The following is a 23,253-nucleotide window of genomic DNA, read 5'->3' as shown; positions in this document are numbered from 1 at the left end:
TCGATTTCAGCTTGTGATGTTGGGCTGAGACCTGAGAGGTAGGGGGGGGGGGGGGGGGGGAGAGGGTGACACCAGATAGTTAACTCATGTTTGATTCTTTTATTTCCATTTCAAATACAGTCCATTGTGGAGTAAGGGCTGGACGCCCACGAGAGTTGAGGCAAACATGGAGAGACAATCGAGGGCTAGAACCAGGTGTGTTATGCTGATGTTGGATCCAAGATTAGGGGAAGATTTCCTGTCAAGTACTTATGGAGAGGGAGAGAGGTGGGGGGGGGGGGGAGTGGGCGAGTTAACGTTTTCATTTCCGAGAAATTGATTCGACTGAGCATCCATTGTTGGAAATCTGAACAAAAGTAGAGCGTAACACGTGGTTTGAGGGTGTAGGGGAGGGGAGGCAGGAGCAGACTTGGTGCGGCAGTAATATATAGAACGAGCCGACCCGCGGCGTATCATACGCCGCTATTTAGTTGTTTTATTTTCTACTTTTCAGTAATTCATAATTTGTGAATTCGACAGTATTAAGGCTGCCACTGAATATATTTGCTTTAAAGCACTAACCCCACCCCCCCCTCTTCCCATAACCCCTACACTACACCCCCCCCCCCCCCCCCCCGTGAAAGCAGCCTCCTTTTAGTTACCTCCTCTAAGTTTAAAATCGTTTCAAACTACATTATCTGCCCCTAATAGCCGTCACTAAACCCGGCTCTATGAATGTAAACATTTAGCGTGAACCACAGCTCACCAGACCATGTGGTGGGTGGGGGTGGTAGTGATAGAGAGGAAGAGAGGGGACTGCAAGGCGCGCTTGCAGCTTGTTTTCTAACGTCTCCCAGAAGAGAATTATATATATATATATAGAGATAGATTGGTAGGGAATGGGGGGGGGAGGGAGCTGGTGGCATAGGCCGTATAGCTGGTGGTATAAAGTTGGTGAAGAGCAGTACATACAGTGTTTCTTCCAGACTTTTTTTCTCCGGGGGTGCACTTGATATTTTCGGGAGGGGGGGGGGGGGAGGGCGGACACTGGTAAAAGTATGTTTTCTATATAAATTCCATTTCGTTCGGGGGGGGGGGGCAGTGCCCCTTGCACCCGAAGAGATACCTGGAAGAAACTCTGAGTACATACAGTGGGGGGTGGAGGTTGTAGGTCTAACAGATTCGATGTGAGCCAAGTATCAGACGAGGACAAACAAAACAACAGCTAAATTTGAAACAAAAAAAAATGCCGTAGGCGGTGAAGACATGAAGCTGTGCAGATATCGATTTTTTGTTCTCGAAATTTGAAAAACAACAACAGATGAAAACAATTGTTCTGCCGTGCGGCAATCAGTGAGATCAGAATGTCGTTTACTCGATGGCGAATGTCGTGTTTTTAAAATAATGTCGTGTTGGTTGCTGAAGCGTTAGAGAAACATCCCCAGGCATTGGGCGATGAAACCACAGTCCCAGGAATATTTCCCCAGCCCACATCTATTATACATGTACACCGAGGCAGTGGCGTAGCGAGGTCGGGCGTCACCCCCTCAGAGGCGTAGCGACTCTTCCCAGGGACAAACTGTCAATTTTCGATTTTGCACCCCTCCCCTCGAACTTTCGATTTGCACCCCCCCCCCCCCTCAAACTTTCGATTTGCACCCCCCCCCCCACAAATATTTCTATATATATATTACTATTTTTTGCCTTGGTGTCACCCCCCTAAATGATGTCACCCCTCCCCCCTCGCTACGCCTCTGCACCGAGGCAACTCGATGGGACAGATGAGTCTGAGTTACTTCTGTAAAATGTCAGTACTAGAGCCGGTAGAGCTGTAGTTTAGGCTCTATACATCGTTGAGATGCGCTGGCCTTCAGTTAGACAATGTAGTTGTTCAGGTTTGGAACGTCGAGAACACAAGTTCCCAGAACAATGCGGAAGCGGAAAACTGCGCCGCGGAAAACTGCGGTAACAGAAAAAATGCGGAAATACAAACTAATTATACTAATACGCTTAAATTTAGTCATACTTCGTGGAAAAGTGTTTTATTATGCTACAGTGGGCACGTGGTGATTCTTTATTCACGTTTATAAAACTCAATTTTAGACAATAAAATAAAATTTTAAAAAAATTTCTGCTGCGCATCTTTCCGATCACCTAGAATAAAAAATATAGTATTTAGAGCCCTCCTAGGACATTAAAGAAAAAATCCGGCTCAAACTAAATTGATGAGAGTTACGGGAACATGAGATTTTTGCACATCCGTACAGCTTTTAAAAATTGAAGCGTATGATCCATTGTAAAAAATTAAATCTAAAATCAAATCCGGTAGGATACCGCCTTCGCCAGCTCAATCTTAATGCGCGTTCTGACTTGTTTTTATAAAGGGTGGGGCGGTGTGTGGGTGGTGGGAGGGGGGTAGTCTGGGTGTCATCATGATCCTTCTCTGGGTATTGTCTCTGTCGATCTGTGAAATACCCCCCCCCCCCCCACACACACACCACCACCTTACTCCCCCCCCCCCCCCCCCCAGCCATTTCATTTTGACAAAACCCCGCAGGACGTGAAGAAAAGAAATATGTCCGTACAACATAATCCCATGGGATAAGACAAGGGAGCTTAAAGCACAGAAGCTCAGAGTTAAAGCAGGGTTGTCGGTGGTTGGTCCCAGGCGGCGCTTGACTAAGTTCATTAGCCAGCCGGCAGGAATTACGTAATTCAATTAACAGATCGACTGCTCACAAGTCAATGACCGACATTTGCCTGACATAGTCTGCCGGCTCCACCGGTTGTCTCACACTGCAGACTGCCGGCTCCACCGGTTGCCTGACACTGCAGTCTGCCGGCTCCACCGGTTGCCTGACACTGCGGTCTGCCGGCTCCACCGGTTGTCTGATACTGCGGTCTGCCGGCTCCACCGGTTGCCTGACACTGCAGTCTGCCGGCTCCACCGGTTGCCTGACACTGCGGTCTGCCGGCTCCACCGGTTGCCTGACACTGTGGTCTGCCGGCTCCACGGGTTGCCTGACACTGCATACTGCCGGCTCCACCGGTTGCCTGACACTGTAGTCTGCCGGCTCCACCGGTTGCCTGACACTGTAGTCTGCCGGCTCCTTCGGTTGCCTGACACTGCAGACTGCCGGCTCCACCGGTTGCCTGACACTGTAGTCTGCCGGCTCCACCGGTTGCCTGACACTGTAGTCTGCCGGCTCCTTCGGTTGCCTGACACTGCAGACTGCCGGCTCCACCGGTTGCCTGACACTGTAGTCTGCCGGCTCCACCGGTTGCCTGACACTGTAGTCTGCCGGCTCCACCGGTTGCCTGACACTGTAGTCTGCCGGCTCCACCGGTTGCCTGACACTGCGGTCTGCCGGCTCCACCGGTTGTCTCACACTGCGGTCTGCCGGCTCCACCGGTTGTCTCACACTGCAGTGCTGCCGGCTCCACCGGTTGCCTGACACTGCGGTCTGCCGGCTCCACCGGTTGTCTGACACTGCAGTCTGCCGGCTCCACCGGTTGCCTCACACTGCGGTCTGCCGGCTCCACCGGTTGTCTCACACTGCAGTGCTGCCGGCTCCACCGGTTGCCTGACACTGCGGTCTGCCGGCTCCACCGGTTGTCTGACACTGCAGTCTGCCGGCTCCACCGGTTGTCTCACACTGCGGTCTGCCGGCTCCACCGGTTGTCTCACACTGCGGTCTGCCGGCTCCACCGGTTGTCTCACACTGCAGTGCTGCCGGCTCCACCGGTTGCCTGACACTGCGGTCTGCCGGCTCCATCGGTTGTCTGACACTGCAGTCTGCCGGCTCCACCGGTTGTCTCACACTGCGGTCTGCCGGCTCCACCGGTTGTCTCACACTGCGGTCTGCCGGCTCCACCGGTTGTCTCACACTGCAGTGCTGCCGGCTCCACCGGTAGCCTGACACTGCAGTCTGCCGGCTCCACCGGTTGCCTGACACTGCAGTCTGCCGGCTCCACCGGTCCGAATATGTGGAGCTCAAGATGGACGTTTTTAAGACAGTGACTAAAATAACTGTCAATAATTGCATTATCAAGACACATGTTTATAATCAAATGTAATAAGACACATGTCAAATAAATTGAAGACATGTGCCTACAATCAAATGATGAAAACCTGTCTATAATTAAAAGGTGAAGACACCCGTCTATAATCAATGTATGAAAATCTGTCTACATAGAAAAGTCAAGAAAACTTCTGCAACAGAAGAGTGCCACTCCGGAACTTTAAAGGTTTCCTGTCATAGTTCACCAGCTAAACTTCCTGTTTTTTTTTTTGAAGTTTTTGTATGTTCAATACCATCTACTGCAAGTGTTGAATACCATCTACTGCATGAAAACCATCTACTCCAAGTATTGAATACCTTCTACTGCATGAAAACCATCTACTGTAAGTATTGAATACTTTCTACGGCAAGTATTGAATACTTTCTACGGCAAGTATTGAATACCTTCTACTGCAAGTATTGAATACCTTCTACTGCAAGTATTGAATACCTTCTACTGCAAGTATTGAATACCTTCTACTGCAAGTATTGAATACCTTCTACTGCAAGTATTGAATACCTTCTACTGCAAGTATTGAATACTTTCTACTTCAAGTATTGAATACCTTCTACTGCAAGTATTGAATACCTTCTACTGCAAGTATTGAATACCTTCTAGTGCAAGTATTGAATACCTTCTACTGCAAGTATTGAATACCTTCTACTGCAAGTATTGAATACCTTCTACTGCACGTATTGAATACCTTCTACTGCACGTATTGAATACCTTCTACTGCAAGTATAGAATACCTTCTACTACAAGTATTGAATGCCTTCTACTGCACGTATTGAATACCGTCTACTGCAAGTATTGACTACCCTCTACTGCAAGTATTGACAAAAACACGTGTATGACAGGGGTAGAAACCCACGGGGGTCTGATAGGGATCGTCAAAAACACAGGGATCATCGGGATAGACAAAACACGTATATGACAGGGGTCGACCAGATTAGTATGACAGGGTTCGACAAAACACGTGTATGACAGGGGTCGACAAAACACGTGTATGACAGGGATCGACCAGATGAGTGTGAAAGGGATCGACCAGATGAGTCTGAAAGGGATCGATATCCTCACGTCGTGTCAACAATGTGGGGCAGCAATCTCAGGAGTACTCCAGTACACGTGTACCTCGTCTTGTACAACACGCGTTCAATGTGATGTGTACAGTCAAAATTGTGTACAATATGATGTGTACAGTCAAAATTGTGTACAACACGCGTTCAATATGTGTACAACACACGTTCAGTATGATGTGTACAGTCAACATGTGTACAATATGATGTCCACAGTCAACATCGTGTACCATACGATGTGTACAGTCTACGTGGTGTAAAAGTATGTGTACAGCATATTCAGCACCTTCATCTACATCAATGATGATTATGTCACAAGCTAGCATTGTACGCAACATTATAGTCTTATCCCCCTCCCCACATACAATAAAAAGTAAGAATTTAGCCACAGTGAGGTCGTTAGTGTGATGGTAAGTGGCAGTACTGTACCTCTAGTGATCTACATACATGTTTATTGTGTGAGGGGGTGGGGCGGTGAACAAATCTAGTTCCGGCGCTCCAAACTTCACATACGGGTAGTTGTATACACTAAAGCCCGAGCCAGATCCACTGAGGAATTAAACTCTGGAACTAAATAGCAGACGAGTGTGTCAGCTGCCCAGGTATGTGGGTAGGGATAAACTTGTCATCGTGGCCTGGCCCCCTGATGGGGCCGACCCTAATAGACCTAGAGAACAAGCAGTTGTGGGCGGGGCATGGAGATAAACAAAAGGTGGGGGGAGAGATAGGAGGCGAGGTTAAGATACAATGTGCTTATAAAGTGGGGTAACAGCACTTGTTGATGTGGGGTTTCGCTGAGAAATGTTAGACCTATGTTAGAAATGTTACACCTTTATGTGAGGGAAAAATATTACACCTTTATGTGAGAGAAATATTACACCTTTATGTGAGGGAGAAATATTACACCTTTATGTGAGAGAAATATTACACCTTTATGTGAGAGAAATATTACACCTTTATGTGAGGGAGAAATATTACACCTTTATGTGAGAGAAATATTACACCTTTATGTGAGGGAGAAATATTACACCTTTATGTGAGAGAAATATTACACCTTTATGTGAGGGAGAAATATTACACCTTTATGTGAGAGAAATATTACACCTTTATGTGAGGGAGAAATATTACACCTTTATGTGAGAGAAATATTACACCTTTATATGAGGGAGAAATATTACACCTTTATGTGAGAGAAATATTACACCTTTATGTGAGGGAGAAATATTACACCTTTATGTGAGGGAGAAATATTACACCTTTATGTGAGGGAGAAATATTACACCTTTATGTGAGAGAAATATTACACCTTTATGTGAGGGAGAAATATTACACCTTTATGTGAGAGAAATATTACACCTTTATGTGAGGGAGAAATATTACACCTTTATGTGAGAGAAATATTACACCTTTATGTGAGGGAGAAATATTACAACCTTTATGTGAGAGAAATGTTACACGTTTATGTGAAGGAGAAATATTACAACCTTCATGTGAGAGAAACGTCACACCTCTTTGTGAGAGAAGTTACACCTTTATGTGAGAGAGAAGTTACATATTTATGTGAGAGGGAAGTTACACCTTTATGTGAGAGAGAAGTTACACCTTTATGTGAGAGAGAAGTTACACCTTTATGTGAGAGAGAAGTTACACCTTTATGTGAGAGTGAAGTTACACCTTTATGTGAGAGAGAAGTTACACCTGTATGAAAGACAAAAGTTACATGTACCTAATAGGGATGTTACACCTGTATGAAGTACCTAATAGGGATGTTACACCTAAGTAAAAAGTGTGTTACTTACAACTCCATGACCAGGTACACGTGTGTTTTGTCCTCAAACACATCCACCAGTCGAACTATGTTGGGGTGGCTCAGTCTGGCAAAGAGAAACAAAATCAATACACTACCTTATGGTGATGTCTTGACGATAACATTGTGTAGTGGACATTTTGTAGGGATGCTGGACATTTTGTAGGGATGCTGGACATTGTGTAGGGATAGTGGACATTTTGTAGGGATGTTGGACATTTTGTAGGGATACTGGACATTATGTAGGGATAGTGGACATAGTGTAGGGATAGTGGACATAGTGTAGGGATAGTGGACATTTGGTAGGGATAGTGGACATTTGGTAGGGATAGTGGACATTGTGTAGGGATAGTGGTCATTTTTTGGAGATGCTGGACATTTTGTAGGGATACTGGACATTTTGAAGGGATAGTGGACATTTGGTGGGGATAGTGGACATTTTGGCTATAACATTTAACACATAGTTGGTAAATTAAACATTGTGTGGTATATTGGATATCTTTTGTGGTTATTGTATGGAAATGAACATGAGGTTGGAGTATTGAATATATATGATCATGAACATCTTTGATAACGTTCACCTGAACATTTGAAACTGAACTGAACATCTTGTAAACAACTTGGCTGGGACACCTCAAGTGCTTTGGTCAATAGTTGCTCGCCATAGAAATTTAATTAGTCAACAAGACGAGCTGAAAGGTTGAGTAGCTAGTGAGTGGTGTACTGGAGTGGTGGACACAGGACTGTAGGCTGACCAGTGGGGGGGGGAGATGAAGGTACTCTTCTGATGATGGTTGGTGAAGTTATACCATCGGTTGAGATGGGGGGGGGGGGTTGAAGGTATTCTGCTGGTGATGGTCGATACATTTCTACCATCCGTTGGAGTGGGGGGAGTTTACGCTACTTGTGGATGATGGTTGATAAAGTTATACCGTTGGATAAAGGGGGATGGGGATTCATGTATTCTACTGGTGATGGTTGATAAAGTTATATCATTGGTTGAGGGGGTGGAGGTATTTTACTGGTGACAGTTGATGAATATATACCATCGGTTTGAGGGGGGGGGAGAGGGTGACGGTATTCTGCTAGTGACAGTTGATAAACGACATGTGTACATGAATGATGGTTCAACGAATGTCACGATGTTACATGAATATGTATGGATTATGGTGTAAACAGGTGGTGATGGCAGGTAACATAACTGTGGTGGTCGTCAAGTGATGTTGTTATGGGCGAGACTGGTGTAGGACAAGATAAGTAGGACCAGGACATCAGGATAAGAGAAGTAGGACCAGGCATAAGCATGATCAGGACATAAGCAGGACTAGGATATCATGATAACAGTAATGGGATCAGGACATCAGGATAAGAGAAGTTGTATCAGGTCATAAGCAGGACTTGGATATAAGTAGGATTAGAATATAAGCAGGATAAGAGAAGCAGGATTATGGTAAGAGAAAGGACTGTGTTAACAGAGTCAATATAAACTAAGATAAGAAGAAAGACCACAGATACTAGAGAGGAGACACAGAGACACAGAGAGAAACAGGAGAAGAGAACCAACCTCCTGAGCACAGATATCTCATTCTCCAACGCCTCCTCCTTCCCCCTCAACCCCCTCCTGTTGATGCACTTGACGGCGTTGTATTTCCCGCGTTCTGCTTTGTTCTCTGCCAACACAACTTCGGAGAAGGCGCCACTGTAGATGGAACAACATACGGGTATTACATATAAGATGGCGTCAGTAAAACAACATACAGATATAAATATAAGATGGCGCCACTGTGGATAAAACAACATACAGATATAAATATAAGATGACGTCACTAGAACCACATACAGATAATATATGCAAGATGGTGACATTGTCAGGGTGTAGAAGGGTGGCATAAATGTAATAGTTGAACTAAATTCTCGTCGCTTCGTAGTGAAAGTTTAAAAACTTGTAATTTTTTGTTTAAATGTTAGGTTTGTATACACTAAATAAAGAGGCGGAAACAAACAGCATAAGGGGAGATAAATCCAGTAACACTGTAAAGGTCACATCCCATCAAATGCTAAGCTTTTAGATAGCTAGGCGTAAAATTTGATTGTAAAATTGGATAAGAATATTTTTTGTTGTAGTCGAAAACATACGGTAACAACAAACAGTAACAAAGTGGCTCCTCTTGTTTCTTGTTACAATTCCAAATTTTAAAATTGATTGTAATCACTGGATATAAACCATACATTGTCGCATGCGGCGTACAGAAACCATTGATAAACACCCAAACTCACAGAAGATGATGATAGCTGATGGAGGGAAAGACAAAATCCAGTCAGTTTGTGAGTGCTAGAGATAATGGTGAATAAATAATAAATCAGGCCAAACGACATTACGGGCTGGTGTTAGGATATGTGTTAAGTGTCTACGGGAAATGGCGGAACACTAAGTTATAGTCAAAGGAATTGTTGATACACCACGTTGTAGAAATGTCGGTACACTACGTTACAGAGTAAAGGGAATGACGGTACCCAACGATATACAGTTTCAGGAAATGTCGCTTTCCTAAATAAAAGAGTCACTGGAAACGTCGGTGCCACACATCAGAGACAATATCTGCACCACATACTATGGTCACAGATAATATCTCCACCATACCTGATGGTCATAGAAAATGTATTCATCACATATTATAGTCACAGGTGCACCAACAACAAAGATCAGCACCCAGACCCCAATTGGTGGCCTTAGGTTTGTCACGTGACCGCCCTATGTGCAGACCTTCCCACACATGGGCAGACCTCCCCACACATGGACAGACCTCCCCACACATGGACAGACCTCCCCACACATAACCGCCCCATGGGCAAACCACCCACACATGCTCCCCCTTAGAGTGATACCTGTGATGCTACAGTGTCGAAGAATTCTGTACTCACGTCGGTATTGACACGAAGCTTTTCGTAATTCGCTGAAACAATACTCTCAGTTCTACATCCTTCATGTAAATATGGAACATTGATAAGTTCTTTAATCAGGCATTTGGACGGACAGTAGCGTTATATGATCGGCCTTTTGGACCGGAAGTAAAGTTCTTTGATCGGCCATTTAAACAGGCAATATAGTTGTATGCAGTGTTTCTTCCAGACTTTTTTCTCCGGGGGGGGGGGGGGCACTTGAAATTTTCGGGGGGTGGGGGGGGGTAGACTTTCTTTGGGGGGGAGGGGGCGGACACTGTTAAAAGTATATATTTTCTATATAAATTATATACATTTCATTTCGTTCGGGGGGGGGGGGCGGTAAAAAAATTTCGGGGGGGTTTTGACCCCCCCCCCCCCCCCCCCCCCCCCGAAGAGATGCCTGGAAGAAACTCTGGAAGTATGATCGGCCTTTTGGATGGAACAGTAACATTTAGACAGGCAGTTACGTTATATGATCAGCCATTCGGACGGACAGTTACGTTATATGATCAGCCATTCGGACGGACAGTTACCTTATATGATCGGCCTTTAGGGCCAGCAGTACAGCTCTATGATCGGCCATTTGGACGGGGCATACTTGCGACAATTAGCCCCAGCAACTGCCTTGTTAGCTCTCAATAAATAATGAACATAACACGAACGACGGATGATCAATCGTATAATTGGAAACGCTCTATCCTGCTTGGTGTCCCGGGGGGGGGTGGTGTGGAGGGCGGCAGGGGGCGCCATCCCACTAGAGGCCACGAAGTTACAACACCCAACCATCTCCTAGCCACACACTTCAGACAGCCACACCCTACGTCTCACGCCTTTACACCGAGGGGAAAGAATTTTTAAACCAGAAAAAAAAAACTACACAAACAAGAAAAAAAACAGCAAATCAATGATGTGATGAAATATTATTTTTTTTATATAAATCGCCTGTTGTTTATTTTCTTAACTCCCGTGAACACGCATAACTGGGCCATTTAACACTCGGTAATTTATCGACATAAGGCGGTCTTTTTTTATCCAAGCTGGAGTGGACCTCCCCTCCACCCCCCTCACACATCCCGCCCCACTTCTTGCTCGCCAAAGTCTGGCATAACCACAAACACACACACAGCAACTCACCACCACACAGCGACCCACACACCCACACACTTGGTATGAGCGTATGAAGATGAGCGAGTCGCTAATGGAACACAACATAGAAGAAAATCAATTCAACCTCTCTCTCTCCGGAGTGATTTCAAATCTCGCCCAGATTTTTAAAGTCCTTACACTTAGGAAACCTGGGCAAACACTAAAGGTTGGTCGTCGCCACATTATCACGCCCAGGTTAGCATGTGTGGGGCCTAACCTCAAATTAAAACGTTAATTAGGAGTCCAATCACGGGATTGAAGGTGACAAAAACATCTTGATTGGTTCAACTGTTTGTTTGATTCAGCACAAACTTGCACGGACATGCGCGTGTCGGGGTGACATGTATGAGGTCATAGAAATTGGCACTTGAGTAAGTTGTGAAAACTTAGCTGCAATAAGGTGGGGAACTTGTTACTTGGTTTAGTGATCAGACTTGTCACTTGATTTCAAAGGGGAGAGTTGTCACGTGATGGGGACATTTGTCACGTGATGAGGAAACTTGTCACGTGATTTAGATGAGGACACTTGTCACGTGATTTCGACGGAGAAAGTTGTCACGTGATTTCGACGAAGAAATGTGTTGCACCTCTAAGAAAGGAATGTTGTCACGTGATCTGCTGTTATACTTCTCACATATACCATGCTGGTAGGAAAACTTGACTCATGACACAGACAGAATACCTGTTGCGTCATTCATATCTACAGGTTTACACTTCATGCCCGAGTGAAGTTCCCACAGCACAATCACAGCAAACAACGGGCCGACACATAATCCTGTCCCATCTCCCATGTCCTATCTGTAAGGACGCCTGGACGCCACTGTGACCTGACCTACACGCCTGACCAACGAAGCGTGACGAGGACGCCACAGTGAACCTGGGACACTTGATAGCTCAGCTAACCAAAGAATATCTCACGAACCAAGAGTCTCAAGTAACGGAAGAAATTTTTTTGAAGTTAACAACCGGAGCTAAGAATTTGTTCAACCAACAAAACACAGGATGACCTAACTTTATACACGACTTGACTGAACCAAAATGTATGAACAGGATAAAGCGACCACTTGTTATTCAACAAAACAAAACACAGGATGAACAGGATCTGAGCGTAGATACGACACACTGGTTTATTTAGCAGCTCAAAATGGGGCCGCACTGTAGTTGTGACTCTTCTTAATGGGATCTCTTAATCGTGACTCTTCATTGATCCACTGTTTGAATCCAGTTGTAACTATGACTTTTCATTGATCCACAGTTTGAATCCAGTTGTAACTGTGACTCTTCATTGATCCACTATTTGAATCCAGTTGTAACTATGACTCTTCATTGATCTAGTTTGAATCCAGTTATAACTATGACTCTTCAATGATCCACTGTTTGAATCCAGTTATAACTATGACTCTTCATTGATACACTGTTTGAATCCAGTTGCAACTATGACCCTTCATTGATCCACTATTTGAATCCAATAGTAGCTATGACTCTTCATTGATACACTGTTTGAATCCAGTTGTAACTATGACTCTTCATTGATCCACTATTTGAATCCAATAGTAGCTATGACTCTTCATTGATCTAGTTCGAATACAATAGTAGCTATGACTCATTGTTCATCGAAGTGGATGCGGTTGTAGCTGAGACTATTGTTTGTTTATAAACAAAAGAGGTTTACTATTCTAGCTAAAACTCGGGTTTATTAGACAAAAGGAAGACAAATCAAGCAGAGAATCCGACTGTAGTTATTAACCTTTTGTTGGTTTAATAAAAAAAGTATCAAAGGACGGTAACACAGAGCGAGGGCCAATAGAGTTTTCCCCCTTGGTGTGACCTCAGTGATCCACAGTTAGGGGACCTTAATTAATCATCAACTGGTGGGCTGTGATTAATAACAATCAGACTAGGAGTAATCAGCAGAAGTGGAGTGTGGGACATTGATCGTGTGCTTTCTGTAATTAGGTTCTTGACTGGCCACTGTCACTAGTTGTGTTGCCCTCACCCCCACCCCTACAGTTACCGGTGTGTTGCCCCCACGCCCACCCCGCAGTTACCGGTCATTAAAGAGTGTCACTACAAACGTCACAACAAACTATCGTACCGTAAACAAAGGATCTTCCAATCAAAAATGTCCATCTCCGTCACGTGGTTCAGGCCTACTGACCAATCAACTCGTGTCAGTGGCCGGGTGTGATTGCACGTGCTGGTCAAACGATCACGTGAGCATCGCGTGACTCCCTCACCCTACCCCCCACCCCCACGGTATAGAATTCAGGTGAGGGCGTTCTGGCGATGGGTTTGTGTCCACTTGATGGACAGGGCAGACAGGAAGATAGGGCTGCACCCCCCCCCCCACTCTAAAATCACGTGCCCCCTCCCCCCACGGGGAAAAAATGTGAACAGCTTACTATACGTAATCCGGCGGATATTGTTTGAGCACTTCACAATATAGCGGCCATTGTCTGGAGTGCTTACTTCAGAAAACACGGCAGATAATTGTTATGGGGATATCGTATTTCAACTTTGGGACAGACGAAAATCAATACATCGGCCTTCTCCTACAAGGCCTACTCGATGTTAACATCACTAACCTTAACCCTTCAACAGCGGTACCACGATAAAAAAAAACTGGTCAAGAGACTTCAAAGTCCCAGGGGAAGGGAGGGCCCGTCACTCAAACGACGGGTCACAAAAATCGTACACAACAAGGCTGGGCTAAATGGAAAACAAAAACCAATACGCGTATTTTCAACACCAATTTTACGTTTTGGTTTTAGGTTACCATCCGGTCGTTGTTCGAATAAAACCATCTCGAATGCCGATCTTTGCCTATCTAATGACGTACACGAATGCCGATCTTTGCCTATCTAATGACGTATACGAATGCCGATCTTTGCCTAGTGACGTACACGAATGCCGATCTTTGCTAAGTGACGTACACGAATGTCCATCTTTGCCTAAAGACGTACACGAATGCCGATATTTGCCTAATGACGTACAAGGATATTTTCAAAATTGTGATAGCCAACAAATAACGTTACTCGCTTGGGGATAAAAAAAAAAGGTGTGGAATATAGATGGGATAGTGATAGACTAGCATAGGCCAACTTGTACTTTATTAAACAAAAACATATTACTACTGTAAATGACAGGAGACCTATATTAAGGCTCAGTTATAAATACACAACGTTTTAATTAGCTGTTGTGTCAGCCATATTTTCTAATAGAGGGTCAAACTTTAAAGAAGATCTTAATCATTAAAAAAAGCTCATGAAAACATCATCCGACGTTTACGGCTAAGTATCGGTAAACTGGTTCCAGAATGAACTTTATTCAGTTGGACATTAATTTAATTAATTAATATAGACCAAAAAGCGTATTTCCCAAAAAAAAGTGTAATTAACGAGTATGATTAAAATAGCCGCCATCTGAAGATTACACTAATTTAAACATGGCTTCCATACGTCATGGTGTAATGGCCACCACCTGGATGCCTTAGATAAGGTGCGCCGTTTTTTTCCTCAGGCATTTTACTAAACGATAAAATTGATTTAAAATATGATTACTTTGTGTGGCGATGGGGAGGGGGGGATTTTTTAAAGTGTCTTTTGTAAAGTCTGGCGTGTTGCGTGTGTGAAAGGGGGGGGGGGGGGTGAAGAGATCTGCTAAAATGGCGTGACAGCAACATATTCTTCATACGTCGAAACCATTTCCCATTGATAAACAAACGTGTCGCTTTAAAAAAAAATACTGGACGCAGCATCCACAGAAGCCTGCACCTTTAAGAGTTGGTCGAGTAGTTGGTCTAGTCCTGTCTCTTACGTCAAGTCTAGTTTTAAGAAAACTCTGACCAATTTACGTCTAATCTCCTTAACAAATTAGCCCTCGACCTGTCTGCTAAGGTCGGCGCGCCCTGAAGGCTGTGTGAATAATGAAACCAATAGCCTACAAACCCAGCAGCATTCAAAATAAAACTGCCGGAAAAATCTCCGGGAATTGAGCCAAACATGTTATTTCTTTGTTTTCCTTTTCCCTTATCTTAAGTTTCAGGCGACTGATACTGGCTAGCACTGTTTGATTACAGGAAATTATTTTTTTTAACACAATTACACAATTTAATTGAGCTCACGATTTATAGTTAAGGTATTTTATGGTGGGGATGTCTTTAAACAAGTAATTTAAAAAAAAGGTTCATTGTGATTACGTTATTGTTGATGTGATTTTGTGAGCATATTTATTTCCAAGCACGCTTAGTTAGCGATTTATCAACATAATATGGTCAGTGCATAGCTGATTCATACAGATATGTTAACATTAGGTCGATGTAAGAGCTCAGTTACATACAGATTTGTTGACATATGGACAGTGGCGTAGCGAGGTCGGGTGTCACCCGGTGCGGCACTTGATGGTGTCACCCCTCAGAGGCGTATCGACCCTTCCCGGGGACAAATTTTCGATTTGCACCCCCCCCCCCTCAAACTTTCGATTTGCACCCCCCTCAAGTTTTTCTCTATATATTTTGCTATTTTTTGCCTTGGTGTCACCCCCCGCCCCCCCCCCCCTCGCTACGCCCCTGCATATGGATATTATAAAATTGAGCTACATACTACATACAGATTTGTAAACATATGTTCAGCATATAGTAAATTCACACACATATTTGAAACGAGTATTAACAGTGTGTATTTGATCCACATAGAGATTTGTAAACACACATATGATCAGTGTATAGCTGATTCATACAAATTTGTTAAGGACCATATGGTTTAAATCACACACGTAACTTGTAAAAACATGAATATGATTACACCCAGGCAGGGGCGGAACTACAGTGCCGCCAGACCCCGCAATGCGGGGGGGCCCACGCCATTTAGGGGCCCACAGCCGACCATAATACATTTTTTATAGGTTAAAAAAAATCTAATTTTCTTGCATTTTTGACTTGATGGTTGTTTTGTAAAACGATTACCGTAGCTGCGGTTGGATCATCTTTATTCTATTAACACCAATCCAAGCTCTAGTATATTCTTTTTCCCTTTGTTTTTGAACCATTGTGAAAGCCGAGTCCTCACTCTCCTACAATTAAACTTAACAAAGATAAGCAAACGTTCAAACCACTTCCATGACTTATTTCCCTTTTTTAAATAGTCAAATAGAGGTGCTCATAAGCTGCTTTTAATAGATTTGTACTAAACGAATTAAAAAGCAATTACTTCTCTTACTTATTTTTTTATAAAGTATTTACTAAAGAATGACATTGTATAAAAAGGAAATGTATTTAAAATTAATAATATAAATAAAAAAAAAACCCATAAAATAATCATAACACGAGACACCATTATTTCTACAATGCTTTCATGTTTTATATTCTTTTGGCCGACTGAAAGTTAAGAGGACCTATAGCGCAGATGCAAAAATATGGTTTTCTCAAAACACACTAATGCACTTACTCACTTGGCATGATGTAGATCTAGATCTAGTAATTTGTTTTAACTTTAAAAAAAAACCATTGTTATTTGAAAACCCGAACAGGCCAGTAATGAGTATCCTATTCCTATGTTCGTATTTTGTGCTTGTATATATATATATATATATATATATATATATATATATATATATATATATATATATATATATATATATATATATATATATATATATATGGGGGGGCCTAAAAAATTTTTTTGCGGGGTGGCCCTTTTTTTCTAGTTCCGCCACTGCACCCAGGTATAATTCGTTCCCTCATTACATCTAGTGCTCTAATCAATTAAAATCGTGCTTTTAATCAACATCTGGCTATCAAATCACGCCTTACTGGTAATTAATTAATTAATTAAACACTATCATAGGCTTGCTTGTAATCACCCATAGTGCACGATAACGCTGAATTTAATTATCGCTTTAATGCATCATAAAGCATGTCATACACAGTGTGACATTTCATCTAGATGTCAGTGTCATCAATGTAATAGAACCATGTCATGTGGAAACATTAGGAGTCTTACAGTAGTCATGTAAATAACTTGTGGTCATTCTGTGGTACAAGTCACAGGTCAGGCTGGTCATTCAATCACACTAGCAGTGGTCAAATCTAGACCTAGCTTTAACTAGATCAACTCTGGAGACTGACTCTAAAACTTGACAACTTTAGACACATTTAGTGCTGACAACGTTTGTCTTGATGTGACCTTGGCATGCTCTGATGGTCAGAGTTCATCAAAGGTCACTGCCACTTATCTGGGTAGGTGCACTGGTCTTTCAACTATCAGTGATTTAAGTCAACACTGTATGCTAAACCTGGGGTCATCTGGTCAGTGGTCAAGAAGACTGGAATCTGAACTTAAGAATTAGGTCAAAACTATAGGCTAAACTAGGGGTCATCTGGTCAAGAGGACTGAAGTCTCAACTAGAAAATTAATTAAGTCAAACAGCAGGTTAAGCCTGATATGAATATCCTGCGGTGTCCACATTAAAAGTGTTTGCAGTGAAAAAAAACTGATCTTGTAATATTTGCTTAAACTCTCTACAGCATAACATATTCAAACTAAAACATAACATTTGCTATTGATCCCCATGTATGCTAGAAATAATTCATTAATTGGCTCATTTTCCCACAAAGGTTGTTGACCTATTCAGATATCAAATGCTAAGAAAGACAGGTAACAATAGCCTGGGACTTAATGTTAAAATGTCACTTGTCAATTTTTTACCGGCATATGGCTTGTAGAAATCAAACATTGATATGTTGAAAATTACCAAAAATAAGTGGTTTACATAATCAAAATGGTTACAATGGTTAAACTGATTCTCGAGTTTAAACCCTCTGGCAGATAAGGCTCGATCCCTTCCAACACTAAAAATTAAGAACCAAGAAGAAGGTTAAATTGATTACTTTTTATATCAATGTATTATCTTTCTATAGTCTGGGTGGGGTGACTGTGCTTGACAAAATGCTATTCTTTGATAAAAACAATTCTCTTTAACCATTGGGGGGAGAGGGGGGGAGAGAGATTATGTGCTTAACAAACTACAATTCTTTAACAACAACAAATCTCTTAAACCCTCACACTTTAACAACAACAAATCTCTTAAACCCTCACACTTTAACAACAACAAATCTCTTAAACCTTCACACTTTAACAACAACAAATCTCTTAAACCTTCACACTTTAACAACAACAAATCTCTTAAACCCTCACACTTTAACAACAACAAATCTCTTAAACCCTCACACTTTAACAACAACAAATCTCTTAAACCCTCACACTTTAACAACAACAAATCTCTTAAACCCTCACACTTTAACAACAACAAATCTCTTAAACCCTCACACTTTAACAACAACAAATCTCTTAAACCCTCACACTTTAACAACAACAAATCTCTTAAACCCTCACACTTTAACAACAACAAATCTCTTAAACCTTCACACTTTAACAACAACAAATCTCTTAAACCTTCACACTTTAACAACAACAAATCTCTTAAACCTTCACACTTTAACAACAACAAATCTCTTAAACCCTCACACTTTAACAACAACAAATCTCTTAAACCTTCACACTTTAACAACAACAAATCTCTTAAACCCTCACACTTTAACAACAACAAATCTCTTAAACCCTCACACTTTAACAACAACAAATCTCTTAAACCTTCACACTTTAACAACAACAAATCTCTTAAACCCTCACACTTTAACAACAACAGAACACTACCTCATTCCTTAGGGTAAGATTTGGGGTTAGAGTATCCATATTGTCAATACTTGCTATAGGCCTACTAGTAGTACATAGTAGCTAAACTAGTACCAAGAAGAGTAAAAGAAATACTGAAATTTAAAACTTCAAAAAGACTAGTACTGATTGTAGACTTCATTTATTTAATTGTGTCATTAAATATGAGAAACATACTTGATTAAATTCAGTTGTACTTCATATTTTATATTTACGAAACAAACCTAATTGTAATTTAAATGTTTAGATTCTGAAGTTTTAATTTCTGATTAGTTGTTTATGTAAAGTCAACCATGTATATTGTATAAATCTATTGTTATTATGTAAAGTCAACCATGTATATTGTATAAATCTATTGTTATATATCTTGATCCCCCTCCAAAAATATCACATTACCATTTTTGTATATAAAGCGAGACCCAACTGTGTGGTGGGTATCGTAGTGGTAGGTCTACAATGTATGAATATCCGACCTGGGACAGGGAACAATGATAGGTAATGTCATGCATATTAATTATAATTTATAATAATATCATGAAGGTGCCGAGGCGCATGCAGGATTTTAAGCTCCTAACTTAATTATGAATTTAAAATTATGGTCTAATGACATTCAAAATTTTGAACTGTGGGAAATAGGTGTAACTAGTGTTGAGGTGAGACAACTAGACTACTAGACTATATTTGGGGTACCCAACACCCCTCCCCCCCTCCACACTTAAAATCATACACTGACTGAACAAAATGAAGACAAGCCTTAGATTCTGGATCTAGATTACTTTTAACTAATGAAAGTTTAAACATGCTTGAAGAAGACCTGCTTGGACTAGAATCTAGATATTTTTATTTAAAATTAACATGCATTATGGCATTATGCAAGCTTTATGAACACTTTATTTGTTGTCAATATGTGTTTTTTAATTATATTACTTCATTAGGCCTATTATTCTTTATTTGAATATGCCCCTATGTGTTCATATAAAAACTATGTGCTAGATTGCTTTCATGCATGGGCTCTACTACCAAGCCTATTACTATTATTTAGGCCTATAAACTTTATAGTATAAAGTCTATAGGCCTAAATAGAATACTAACTAAATACTAAATGTCTATCATTTAGTAAATGATAGATCATAGGCCCTAATTAATATTTTACTATTGAGTTATATAATTGAGGCTCAGATCTAGAAATAAGACTATTTTTTTATTTAAAATCAGAATAATCAGTTTACAGTTTACATTTCACTGTGATATGATCAAAGCCTAATGTTAGATCTAGTATCTAGGTCTAGTAATATTAATAAAACCCGAGCTTATGGTCGAGGGTGGAAAAGAAAATTGAAAATAAAATCTGAGTCATGGGTGACTAACCAAACTAAATCTTTGGGCAAAATATTAATTTAAAAAATAGGCCCCTATGCTATTTTTTTTTAAATAAATAATTAGGGCCTACATCTAGATTAGTAGATATAGACAAGAGACTAAGTTCGATTTAGTAAATCAATAAAATTGGTGTGAGTACTTTAGTTAGGCTACTTCGTACAAATAATGAACTAGATCTAGGCTATTTCAATTTCTTAATATTTAGGCCCTAATATTTAAATTTGATATTAAAATCACAAAATAAATGAAATATCACACTGGAATGTTTGGAATCTGTAGGCCCTATTTTAAAAAATATTTTGTGCGCAAATAATCAAATCAGTTTCAGTGAGTTTCACTCACATAAAGAGTAAAATTAATACTCACGTTCCAAGTGTGTCTTTAAATTCATACTTCCGCCGAATATCATTTTCTTTTAATTTCTTTTCCGCATCGTTGTTTTTCTTGCCGAATAGCGGCATGATTTAGGCAAAGGCAACTTTTTATCCACGTAACACGTAACCATGGGCTATAGAGAAAATATAATATCCGGTGTCAAACTGTATGTAAAGTGAGAGGTGACACCCACGGCGACTTACGTGCTCGACTCGTGTCGTACACTCTCACACACCAATAACACGGTGCCTCTGAAAGCGATGTTGTTCAGCCATAACATTCGAGTCACGTGACAAAGAGGGCGCTACCGTATTTGCATATGTAATCATAACATTTTTGTCGCTTATTCGCGAAACCATGACAACAGGTTGCAGAACCGTGGCTGAAAACAATCGCTTTGATTTACAATTCTAGTCTGAGGTGTAACTAAACAGCTTAATGATCATTTTAAAACATTTATTCTTTTGAAAAGCTAAATTTAAATCAATTTATTTGTTAGTTTATTCGTTGTTTTGGTTTTTTTTTTTTTAAAGTAGATCTACTAAACTTTAGAGGCGTAGGGCTACATAATTATTGATTAATTCGACTCAATAGACGGGATATTAATTTAGTAGATTAAATTAAAATATTTTATTACTTCTTATTATTTAAACTGATTTATTATGTATACTTACTTTAATCTAATTGTTTGCCTTTTGTTTTTCAATAATATAACACAGTCTTAGCTACCGCTGACATATATTTTGCAGGGAAATACGGTTTTTAATTACTTGGCAAATTAAATTGTTTGTTGAAAACACGTTTATTTAGGCCTAATAATCAAGTTTATTCATTTTAAAGATTACTTTCTTAACAAATCTTAAACCAAGCAAAATAAACAATTAAGCTTGGATTTCTTAAATTAAAAAATGATAATAAAATATTCTAAGTAGGCTATGCCTACAACATGTCATAAAAATGTCTTTAATTCGGGGTTAGTCAATAACTGTGTTTGTTTTTGTCAATTTAACAAGGGTTTCATTTACAAAATGTGCTCCGGGGATGGGAGGGGACAGACAATGGTTAAACGTATTTTTTTCCCTATTTTTTTTCTTCTCTATTTTGTGCTTGTGTTTGGAGGGGGGGGGGGGGGGGTTGAACCAGGGATAGGACAATGCCCCTTGAAGGATACCTAAAACACTAAAAGAAACTGCATTTAATCCCTTCCTTCCCTCACCCCCCCCCCCCTCACCAATAGTGGGACATATTGATGACTCTTTTATATAGGGCCTATATTTAAAAAATCAATTAGGCCTTTTAATTTATTATTGTAAAACTATCGATGCAGCAAGTTATTATCGCTTTATTATTAAAATGTTTTTATTAAACTATTAAAGTATAATCCACATTATTATTATGGTACTCAGTATTTTTGCATCTTTTAAAAGTAACCTTAGGCCTTATAAGCAAAAATTTCTAATTTTAGACATGATTTTTATAGTTCAAAGTCTGTATGTTAACTTAAAAGGATCGCAGTACAATATATAACTTAACAAAGGCATAGTTTACCTCACTTTTTTTACCCGTTACAACTTACACACACACACACGCACGCACGCACACACACACACACACGCGCACGCACACACACACACACACTTGTAACTCCAGTAGAATAACTGGGGAGCGGGTGGCGGCTGCGGGCTACGACCACTGGGACACACTCAAAAAAGCAAATGCCTGCATCCATATTACTTTCCTAAAACATCTTTCCAGAAATTAATAATTAGATACAAGCAGAGGCGTAGCGAGGGCGGCGGGGGGGGGGGGGGGGGGGGGGGGGGGGCGCCAAAATGGGTTTGAAAAACAAATTGAAAGTTTGAGGGGAGTGTGCAAATCAAAAGTTTGTCCCCGGGCGCCGGGAAGAGTCGCTACGCCTCTGGATACAAGTACGGTTTAAGGAAGTATTTATTTTAAAAAAAAAAACAGTATCTAACTAAAGATTTATCAAATTTTATTTCAATAATGAAGAATTAATTTTAATTAAGTTTTGCAATTTGAGACAAAGCTAGAAAAAAATATCCTACATACTTATTAATTGTAAAACTAGCGGTCGCCGTCGCTGCGAATAGCGTGACAAATTACTGACTCACGTCATGATAACATTCAATTTACATTGTGCACTTTTTAATTGAGTTGTTTTATTCATTTGAATAAGAAAAAATTTCAAAGTGTTGTTTTGATTATGTTTATTAATTCGAGTTCTTGTGTACCCGACCATATACAATTGTCAACGCGAGAAACACAGACTCTCTAACTCTAGTCTAGTCCTACACGCCAACCTGCGGCAACTTTCTTCAAAATGTGGACAGCGCTTCATAAAGGTCTGAGTTCAGGCGGTGGTTTTTGTCGGAATGAAATTAGATTAGTTTATCTAGATTGTATGTCTTTTCCCTGAAATCATCTCTAATGTAGTGGCGTCACAATGTGGGTGAAGGGGGGTGCGTCCGCGCCGGGTGACACCATTTAGAGGGTGAGACCACGACCACATAAAAAGTAAAATTTACTGCCGAAACAATGTTTTATCCAGTAAAGGTAATAAAGTAGTGGAGAAGGGTGATAAAAACCTAAAAATAGAAAACTGTTGAAAGGAGTGGGGTGACACCCTCAATTATCGCGCCTAGTGACACCGCTAGTCACAGGTACTCAAACGTCTGCTGGTCCTGTGGTAGGAGGCTGTACCTGGTGTTAGCTGTGGCATGCTTGTGTCATTCGT

At 41.0% G+C, this 23,253-nt stretch overlaps 1 protein-coding gene across 1 annotated transcript in view; it reads right to left on the bottom strand.

Annotated features, from left to right (window-relative positions):
• Positions 1-20,782, bottom strand: part of LOC131954168 (calcium/calmodulin-dependent protein kinase type 1) — a 49,040-nt gene extending 28,258 nt beyond the window's left edge. The window contains exons 1-3 of the mRNA XM_059317704.1: positions 20,490-20,782; positions 8,489-8,623; positions 6,917-6,991 (exon numbers count right to left, since the gene is read on the bottom strand). Of these exons, the coding sequence (XP_059173687.1) occupies positions 6,917-6,991; positions 8,489-8,623; positions 20,490-20,584 (305 nt within the window). The 5' untranslated portion in view covers positions 20,585-20,782. The remainder of the gene's footprint in view (positions 1-6,916; positions 6,992-8,488; positions 8,624-20,489) is intronic.
• Between the last annotated feature and the right edge of the window lie 2,471 nt (positions 20,783-23,253).

The sequence above is a fragment of the Physella acuta genome, unplaced genomic scaffold (assembly GCF_028476545.2).
Source record: "Physella acuta isolate Inbredline_101_S28 unplaced genomic scaffold, ASM2847654v3 ptg000977l, whole genome shotgun sequence".
Lineage (NCBI taxonomy): Eukaryota > Metazoa > Mollusca > Gastropoda > Physidae > Physella > Physella acuta.
This window is presented reverse-complemented; position numbering and strand designations above follow the sequence as displayed.